The sequence below is a fragment of the Poecilia formosa genome, unplaced genomic scaffold, assembly GCF_000485575.1.
Source record: "Poecilia formosa unplaced genomic scaffold, Poecilia_formosa-5.1.2 Scaffold263, whole genome shotgun sequence".
Lineage (NCBI taxonomy): Eukaryota > Metazoa > Chordata > Actinopteri > Cyprinodontiformes > Poeciliidae > Poecilia > Poecilia formosa.
Genome location: NW_006800202.1, coordinates 395,966 through 406,164, shown reverse-complemented (window position 1 = coordinate 406,164; position 10,199 = coordinate 395,966). Strand labels below are relative to the sequence as shown.

Genomic DNA, 10,199 nt, shown 5'->3' with positions numbered 1-10,199 from the left:
GCCAAAAATTCAACCAACCCCGCACAGCAATTAGCAGAGATCACTCTGGTCTCATTTTGGTTAAATACGCGCCAGCGCACGCCTCGTGGGCTGGGTGTCGCTGCTTGATGATAATTAATAAGGCGAAGCGCTCCTCTTCACCAACACGTTTCCACTGAACCTCTTTGGCATCAACTGACCCGTTGTTAATCCAACACAATGCAACAAATGTTGCGGCATCCTCTTATAGCGGCTCCCGGTGTCACTGAACAAACAGCATAATTAACGCGCAGAAACAAAGGGAGGATTTTACAGAGCGCCGTGAATGCGTCGGATTTGGAGAATGTTTGAGGAATCGCGGCGAGGAGCCGCAGGTGGGACTGATTATTTACCCACAGTTGCGTTTGGACGCGCGGAACCTTGAAGCCGCTGCGCACATTTACGCACCGGAGTTCTGCCTGGTGCTCTTCCAAAATGACGTGTGTCTCCTAAAAACTGGAAACGCGTCATGCTTGGACTAAAGTGGACCGATATGTGTCAGTTCGGGCAGGCAGCTGGTCTACAAATGTCTCAGTTTAGTATTAAAGACGTGGAAATGGTCAGATCTGTCTGAAGCGTTGCTGCAAATGTGCAAATTAAACACATTTGCACATTTGTTCTTTTTTTAAGTTCTCGACCAAAGTGACCAATGAACACTACGCACAACTTTACGCACAGAAACGCGATCCTTTGTGCCCAAAAAGTGAAAGATGTCCGGCTTACCTTCTCTCCTCATGCCGACTTTGAGACACTTCTTGAGCCGGCAGTACTGGCACTGGTTCCGGTGGTGCTGGTCGATGGGACAGTCCCGGTTCCCCCGGCAGGTGTATGTCAGGTTCCGCCTCACCGAGCGCTTAAAGAAGCTTTTGCATCCCTCGCAGGTGAACTGGCCGTAGTGCTTCCCGCTGGACTTGTCCCCGCACACCATGCAGTCCACGTTGGGGAGCTTATCCCCGGAAAGCGTGTCGTTCCCCGGTGTGGAACCGTTAGGAGTCCCCGGTCCCCCGCCGGGCTCCTGGCCGCACATCTGCAGCTGGGAGCCCGGATCTGCAGAAATGTTCTCTGGCCACTGGTTTACTACCATTGCCATGCTATCCCCCAACACTTTGCCTCTGTTTAAATCACAGAAGAAGTCGGAGTGCGCGGTGGAGATCCGTCCTGACGCCTTGAAGGAAAACAGAAAAGAGGAAGGGCGAAAAGGCGCTTCCCTCTGTCCTCAGGGGTCAATGCGAGCTGGTCTGAGCTGAACAGAGTCACTTTTAAAATACGACTTAATACTTTGTGTAAACATCTATTATAGTTCAAAGCAACCGCGGGGAATCAACATGATCGATGTCGAACTGCAGAGCCAACAACTCCCGGAGTTCCTCTCAGCGCAGCGATCCATAAACACGTTGTTCTTCAGAGCGGAACCTCTCGGGAAAGTCAGTCCAACAAGTGAGCCGCTTGGCTGTCAGAGTGAAAACACTGTCAGGAATCCTGTCGGGTGTTTTTATCCTAAACTGGGAGAAAACCGCACAAACTGCGCAGGAAACAATTATCCCGCAGCTCACACCCTCCGGCTCGGTTCTGTTCGGGTGCTATCGATTCTTCAAACACAAAATTAAACTAATTCTGACCACGTGTTTGCGACTTTCAGAGCAGGATTCGTTTGGTCCCAGCGGCACAGAGTGCGAGTCCAGAGGAGAGGAGAGGAGATTCCTGGATCCTCACCGTCCTGCGCGCAGCGGAGCGAACTGGAAAACGATTTCAGTTTGCGCACAAGTTTTTGTCTTTACCACAGACAGACGGGATTTCCTCCGAGCATTCAGGATGACGGTCCGCTGAGGAGAACCAAACCAAACAACAGATCCAAACAGCAGCGCTGTTCGCCGGGTCGCCCTCAGTCTGGGTGTCCTGTCTTCCAGAGTCAAAGCTCCTGTTGGGGGAAAGTGTCAGAGGCAGGAGACCGCCCCTGCCGGCGCACCATATAAGGCAATAAATGCCAAATAAGGTCGCTTCTCCTCCCCTCCGTGTGAGGAGAGCGACGAGAGAGGCCGGCCGGGATTGGACCGAAAAGTCTAGTAAAAACGGCCAGAAGCTCTCTGATTGGGAGATGAGCGACTGGGTCTGATTTGACTGACAGCAGTGGCTTTAGTGGGACACCCCGAACCGCTCATTCAGAACAAAATGCGCAGATTGTTTGGTTTTATTCCAATAAGCTCTTAGTTAAAATTCTTAACTTAAAAACGTAGATGAAATCTACCCAACTTGTTCATGAGTCAGGCTTAAGAAGAGTTTAAACAACAAACCTTCAGAATGGGAAGGATTTTCTAGAATTTTTATATGTATTTATATATATATATATATATATATATACACACACACACACACACATACACACACACACACACACACTTGTTTATGTCTGCATAAACAAGTATATATGGTTTAGTGTTTTTAACTCTTATTTTAACGGAAGTTTCCGCTCAGGTCGGATTTCACACGAAATAGATGAAAAAACATCCCGAGGATTAATTTCAGCTCCTTTTACTGAAACGTCCAGATTTTAAATGAGGGGAAAATTCAGGCAGGAACTGAAATTTATACACCACCAGTTTCAGACAGAACGATAAAAGTTTAATTTCTGTAATCACACCTGATCCTGGACGGAAATGAAATCGAGTTTTTTTCACGGTGGTGTAAGTCATTCTCCTTATTTTGATTTGATTTGATTTTTTAAAGTTATTATTAAATTATGTATTTATTTGTTTAACTTGTTTATAGATTTTTTCAGGTATACGTTTAGCATATTTTACTCTTATTTGCCATGGAGCGCGTAACAGAAAATCTGTCCAATTTCAATGGAAATTTCTGCGCACCGAACCACAATTAAGCCCACGGAACCTGTTGCTTTGTTTCAAATAAACAGAAATAAATAAGCACATTAAACAAATAAATACGGGGAGATAAATCAGCAGTTCAAAGTGAGACACAAAGCGTTCACTGGTGAAAAAAAAAGGTTTTTGCGGGTCTGATGCTCCGGGACTTCAGTGGCTTCCCAGAAAACGCGGCTCTGCGGTAATCAACGGCGACAGTGTTGTGTTCCGACGGAGGGTTTAACACTGAAAGCAGCGGGAGCCTGATTATTTTCCCAGATATGCTCCTGATTTGTCATGTGAGGGCAACTCCACCAAGGCTTGGTGCCGGCGGACGGGTCGGAGAGGCGGGAGGGTGAATGAGGCGCACCCCTCTTCTCTTCCCGCCCCTCCATCCATCCATCTATCTATCTATCTATCTATGATGACATTAAGCTTTTGCTCGTCTTTGTTGGGCAGCAAAGCGCTAAGAGCCAAACTTCACTCGGGGTCCCGAGCGGGGCGCCTTTCTCGCCGGAGGCCATAAAGTTGGCCCCGCGCTCGGCTTAATTGCTGTCACATGTAACCTTACCTGTCCCCCAATTAGCCCGCGCTTTGCTATTAGGAGATTTCTGCGAGCTGCGTATAGGCCCAGCAACCCGGGCTCCTCGGGGTTTGGGGGGTAATTAGAGTGTAATTCAATCCAGCCGAGGCTTATGATCAATTTGACCAGGACTTCACCCAGAGGAGGCTAATTAAATGAGGATCAGCGTGATGTTCACCCATTAATCTTCAAATACGGACAATAACCGTCCAGACAAATATCTTCAGGACACAAAGGTTTGAACAAAATGAAATATTCGAGGGGGTTTTGTGATGAATCAACATAATTGTGAAGTGGAATTAAGCAAAATTATACGTTTTCTTAATCTTACAATTAAGAATGAACAAACTGGGCTTGTCAACTTTACTCTGATACCTCTAAATAAAATCCAGTGTACACATGTGTGCAGTGTGACCTCATTATAATCCAGCTGGCCTCATTGGTTCGTTAGAGAACATTACAGAACAACCAGCGCCATGAAAACCAGGGAACCCAGCAGAAAGGTCAGCGAGGAAGTGGTGGAGAGGTTTAAAGCAGGGTTAGTTTCTAAAACAACATCCCGAGCTTTGAACATCTCACAGCGCTCGGTTCAATCCATCATCTGAACGCAGAAACAGGATGGACCGACTGCAGACGGACCAAGTTGGAGGTCCGCCTGTGAGCTGCATCGATCAGGCTGCAGAAGGCTAAAGCGTTGAGGCCAACGCTGAGGTTCAGGTCATCGAGCCGCAGCACAAATCCAGAGATGCAATGGAAGGGTTTACATCAGGGGGGTCCAAACTGTGGTTCGGGGGCCATTTACAGCCCTCAAAAGGATTTTGTGCGGACCTTGATAAGAATTCAGAAATTGAGTTCATAAATTTGATTTATCAGCTCAGGAGGGAGATGGGTTAGGGAATAAGTTACATTCATTTGAAGGTCTTTTAAAATGGATTTTAAAGTCAGAAGATGAAAAATGTATTCATGTTTTTTTTTAATGCTGCTTTTAGTTTGGTGTTAAATTGGACTACAAACAATCAAATGTTTGCTGGAAAGCAGATTGAACGTTTATTTAACCTGGCTAAATAATTAGACAGAGTGAGCAATCTGCTGTACTTAGTCCTAAAAATACAAACACAAAAAATCTAGGGGAAAAAAAACATTCAACTCATTCTCTGCTTTTTGTCTCTGTGAGTTTCTCTAAGGTCTGGATCTGATTCATGGATCCCTTATCAACAGAAACCAGACTGCTGTGCGGTTCTTGATGAGTAGCAAAAATAGAAAATGAAATAGTTTTTGCAATCTTTATTAAAATTTATATAATCACATTTTTTGGACCCTCAAGTACTTCCAACTTGAGGGGCCATTTTTTTAGCCCCTCATTTTTTAGCATAGACACCTCTGGTTTACATTAAAACATACCTATGTGTTAGAGTGGCCTAGTCAAAGTCTAAATCTAAATTAAATGAATATTCAGAGGCAAGATTTGCTCTCCATCCAATCTAAACCAAAATCTGTCAATACAGCGAAAATTGGATTTACAAACTATTGACACAGAGTGGCTAAATGCAAATGTATGCCACACTTTTCAAATTTTCTTTACACTTCACTATGATGCATCACTTTGTGTTGGTCTACCAGATAAAATCCAAATAAAATAAAAAAAATAATAAATAAATAATGTGTTTGTAATATTGTAGTATTGTAAGGCATATCGTTCAAGGGGTCTGAATACAATACATGGTGCTCATCAAGTAAAATGTACAACTTTGTTTGTTTTACACATAAAATTCTCTGTACCAATTAGAATAATAAAAAAAACATTTATCATAAGCTTCTTACAACCAAATTTTCTATTTTTTCCCACAAGGAAAATCAGTAATTTGCCTTAAACATGGATGAACAGCCTCAAACTGATCTGAGGTCAGTTTGTTCCCCAACATGAATATCATGTTAGGATTTGTGTTTTTGAATGTAATCATTTTCAGCTTAATACCTGCAACCTGTTCATGCATGCACAAGCAATTTCTGTTTCATCCTCCAGCCAGGGAGCAGAGGACCAAATAGCAAAGCTAACATGTCCAAACACAGACAGTTCGACCTCTGCTCCATAAATTAAGCATCTTCACCAGAACTGTGCTGTTTGATCATGCTGATCATGCTGAACTTTTGCCCCGTTGATTCTGAAAAACTGGACGGGTAACAAGCAGAGTATCCTGAGCCATGCGTGTGACTCTCAGTGATGGATGATGGGACCAACTGTTGCAGGAGGTCCAGGCACACGAGGGTGTCACAGCGGGGCCGGGGGGTGAGCATGACCGCATCGTATGGCCTAGGAAACGCAGGGGCCACGGTTACGTGTAAATTTATATGTCCTAACAATGCCACTGCCAACAATGTGGCGCTCCGCTTTAGCTGGTGCTAAATGTGTCTCGTTGAGAAAGAGGCCGTCAACTGAGCAGGTATGCAATCTGAGCATGATGTGGAAATAGGAACTCTTGGTTGTGAAAAAGTTCCCATGTCTTGCATGAGCTCTAAGCTGATGTTATCTGGATGCTCCACACTCACAGGAGGCTAATTGGCTCTTTAGTGTTTCAGAAAAGATGGCTGATGGACAGACAAAGACAGAAAGAAGAAGAAGAAGAATTAGTTTGCCTCAGTGTTTGTGCAGCAGAAGGATGTGAAAATAATGGGTGGAGGTAAATTTATGATGAGTTTACTCTCTGCGTTTTCCCCAGAGAAACCGATGACAAGGATCAAGAGGTTTTATGTTTGAAATTCTTTGAAATCTTATTGAAAACTAAAAACAGAGCAGAGGTGGAAAATGTGCAAAAGTAACCAAACTTTGTAAATTCTGACAGTAAGGACATTAAAAAGAACAAATGTGAGATTTTCTCTTTTTTTAAGCAATAAATCATCAGCATAAAGGCTGACTTCATGTTCAATGCTCTGGCTGAGCTACAGTAAGTTTCCTAGGATTTGACTGAAAGACCAAAAAACTCTGGACTAAAAGGGCAGCCCTGTCGTCAGCTTCATTTATGATGAAAATATTTTTGAATATCAGCAAAAACTAGGGCTGCAAAAATATTATACTGTAAAATAATATGATTGCATATCTCAACAGCAACATGGACTGTGATTAACCCGGGTTTTCATCACTACTCCCTTTCCTTTCCGTCATTACCATATCCTCACCGCTCTCCGAGTCAGAAAGATCTGTGTCAGCTGTGGGCAAAAAGGCAAAACAAGCCCATCTGTCTATCTCCATTCACAGATAAGGTGATCAAAAGTAACTTTCAGATTCACAAGATAATTTAAAACAAATAAAAAGGAAAGAAATTACACACAAACAGCTGAGGAATGATAATGTTTTACTTTTATATAAAAGCTGCACTGCACATTTTGTATTTAAGACCACAGAATCTAACATTTTCTACACATTTCAGGTTTTCAGGGAGTTTGTTTAAGAGCTGAAGAGCATCTAAAGTCTTCCTCCCTTCGGTTGTTCTTAAGCCAAGAATCATTCATAACCTTATAAACAAAAAAGATGAACAAGATTATCCTTATAAAAAGTGTTGATGCAGTGTCTCTAAACTGCTGTGCAATGATCTATTTTCGTGGTGTTGGTCAGGACGCTGCAGCAGCAGCTTTAGGTTTTTCTCCAGCAGTGACATGCGGTGAGGTTCATGGCTGGTCGATGTAGAAATCCAAAATCCGATATAGAAACTATATTTTAATTTTGACCATAACTGATTAAAGTGTCTAACAATATAATTGAAAGATAAATAAATATTCAATAAGGTAAATTTTGTTTTATTATTATTTGGCTGTTTCCTTTGGCTAACCTCTGTTGTCTGATGAAAATTGAAAATCGTGTATGATCTTACCTTTATGGCGTCCATGTATCCATCCTCCTCCACGAATATCTCCATCATTCTGTTGTAAAAAAAAAAAAAAACACGTCCTTGTTTCCCTTTTTCTTTTCATATTCAAAAATCTGGCAGCCAGAGAGAGTTGCATTGAACGGTTTTGTTCCCTCTGTATTTTCTCCCTGGACTGTTTTCAATCGTTTCAATGTGTAGAAGAAGAGCGCCTGTTGCTCGTCGTGTCCATGGGGCTCAGCACTGCCCCCTATCAGAGAGACATGGTACTTTCTGCCTCACTCAGAGCATTTTTACTGCACATTTATGGCCAGTCGATCAGAAAGACTAAATATGTCATTCACATTCATTAAATATATCAAACAGACTGGAACGTCAACCTATGTAGAAAATGTGTAAGAGTATATTGATGATATTGTGTGATGCAGCGCCCCCAGGCTGTTTCCATGTATTTCAAAAGGCAATGCATAATTTCTGCGAATTTTGACTATAAAAATGTTTAAATTACCAATTAAAAAAAACTATTTGTAGAAAATTCCAGAGGAAAAACTGATTTTCTTTCATCATTGTTAGCATCTGTTTTGCTTCTCATGCTTATTTGTACTCATCAGGATTACAGGTGAAGCTCTACCTCACCTGCCTCTCCTGACCACGTCACTGGTCTCTCGCCGCCTGATTGATATGCTTTTAAAAGATAAATATATCATCACTAAAAATATAAAAATATATAAATATAACCTGATGAAAATCAAAGGATGTGGAGATTGTTCTGTCCAGGAAAACGTTTGTTCTGGTGGCGCTTTTAAGGAAAAAGTAGATTGACGCATTGCTCAGTGATATTATGGATACATTGTTAGAGTACTTGTAATAAAATTGTGTTCATGTGTGAAAGAAATTTTTAACTTTGTGTCAATATCATAAGTATGAAAAGCTATACTGTAGTAGGAAGGGAGACCTTACAGATATTGAACAAAAGTTGCCCAAGAATGCAGCCTTGAGGAACACCATGTGTGATTTTTGTTTGCTTAGATTTGCCAAATGGCACAAAGTCCCAGTAAGCCAAGCAATCAATCAATCAAATTTTATTTGTATAGCACATTTCAGCAGCAAGGCATTTCAAAGTGCTTAAGCCAAGCAAGAGCTTAACTGGATAGCAGATATTCAACACAAACAGACATTTGTGTTTCCAGGAAAGGCCTTCAGTCTGCTTGTTTGGTCCGGACCGAATTTTGGAATGGCATCAGACCTCGGATAAGATACGATTTCACAATAATGTCTTACATGCAACCCGGTCTGGATTCACATCAGAGGCAAACTGCACCAGAATTTGTTTGAACCAAGACCACCTGAAAAAGTGTGTCTCGACCCGGGTGCTTGGCCCACACCACGGATCCTTTTAGTGGATTCAAACCTGGACAAACGGTCTGGACCAACCAGGGAAATTAATTTTGATTTGATTACAATGGACCAAACGTGTAAGGTGTGAAAACATGGATCAGTGTCGCCTCATGCTTAAAAGATGAATGTAAAGCACTGAAGAGGTTTGTTGCTAAACGACAATTTCAGTCATTTTTACCAAAATTGTTGCATTAGGTAAAAAGCTGTCAAATTATTTAAACTAAACATGAATAAAAACCAAATCTTTCCCATGAAGCAAACAGAAAGTGTGGATTGGAGGACAGAGCGGCGTTTTGGAGAGTCAGCACTGTTTCCTTTGGCCGATTGGGGTTGATTAAGAGGTTAACCATGGAGAGGCATGGCGTCTTTAAGGGAGATTTATCTGTTCCTGCTCTGACCCCTCGGGGGTAGCTTCCCTCACCCCCAGTGTCCCCAGGATTTATTTAGTTATTTGTTTATCTGTTGGAAGGGGTCAGCCTTTTTCTCTGCACTACATCCCAGGCCTGTTTGTGTTCCTCAAACCCATTTTTCATCCCGTTTCTTGGTGGGACTGTGGCTCTCTTTGCTGACTCAGCAAAGAGGACACAAGCGAAGGCCCCGACGAGTCTCGCGACCTTTTACATCCGAGCAAAATTGGTTATTTTCACTTAACACATTTTGCTATCAGTTCAACTTTGGCCCCATTTGAAGGAATTATGGTGTTTTCCTAATTGCTTCCTGACAGTTTTGATTCAGCCCTGCATGAATTTATGGCAGCTTATTTCCTATTTTTGTCTGATTTCAACGCAGGACTTGCGTATTTTACTTGAAGCCAAGCAAAGATAAAAAAAAAATAAATACATTAGCTGCTCATTTCACACAGGAAAAGATTTTTTAAAAACATCATCCATATACATCACCAATTTATTTTTGAACAGAAAATCTGCGTGTTTATTTATGCTAGTGTTGAGATTCATCACAGCAGAGAAATGTTTCTCCATCTAATGAGGTTTGCTCTTTAGCCCTCACTCCATCTTTAATCATATTTACATGTTTGTTCAAATCATACGAGATCTCTGCAGCTTTAAGGAGTCACACATTCACACACCTCTGCTGTGAGCCGCCTTGTTGGAGTTAAGAGGCAACAGGCCTTTTTGGTGGTTGGGGGAGGGCAGTGAGGTGGGCTGGTGGGGGCTATACAGGGAATGCTATGTGGCTTGCATGACCTGACATGTCTCTGAAGCTGGAGGGGGTCTCGACCTTTGACCCAGGGCTCCAAAACTAGGAAGATGAAAAAAGGGGACAGGGCGGGAGGGTTTCGCCTCTAAACAAGGGCTTCTGTTTGGACCGCTCCAGGAATGTCACTTCCATAAAAAGATGCCTAGAGAGAGAAAGAAAGAGGAAAACATCTATCTATCTATCTATCTATCTATCTATCTATCTATCTATCTATCTATCTATCTATCTATCTATCTATCTATCTATCTATCTATCTATCTATCT

At 42.3% G+C, this 10,199-nt stretch overlaps 1 protein-coding gene across 2 annotated transcripts in view; it reads right to left on the bottom strand.

The window, feature by feature from the left end:
• The window catches only part of nr2f5 (nuclear receptor subfamily 2, group F, member 5), a 30,287-nt gene extending 22,667 nt beyond the window's left edge, over positions 1–7,620 (bottom strand). Inside the window, exon 1 of one of the 2 annotated variants that reach the window (XM_007570544.2) lies at positions 7,326–7,620. In XM_007570544.2, the coding sequence (XP_007570606.1) occupies positions 7,326–7,458 (133 nt within the window). In that variant the 5' untranslated portion in view covers positions 7,459–7,620. Of the gene's footprint in view, positions 1–741; positions 1,943–7,325 lie in introns of those variants that run through there. The other variant, XM_007570543.2, reaches the window with a different exon arrangement.
• Positions 7,621–10,199: the final 2,579 nt, after the last annotated feature.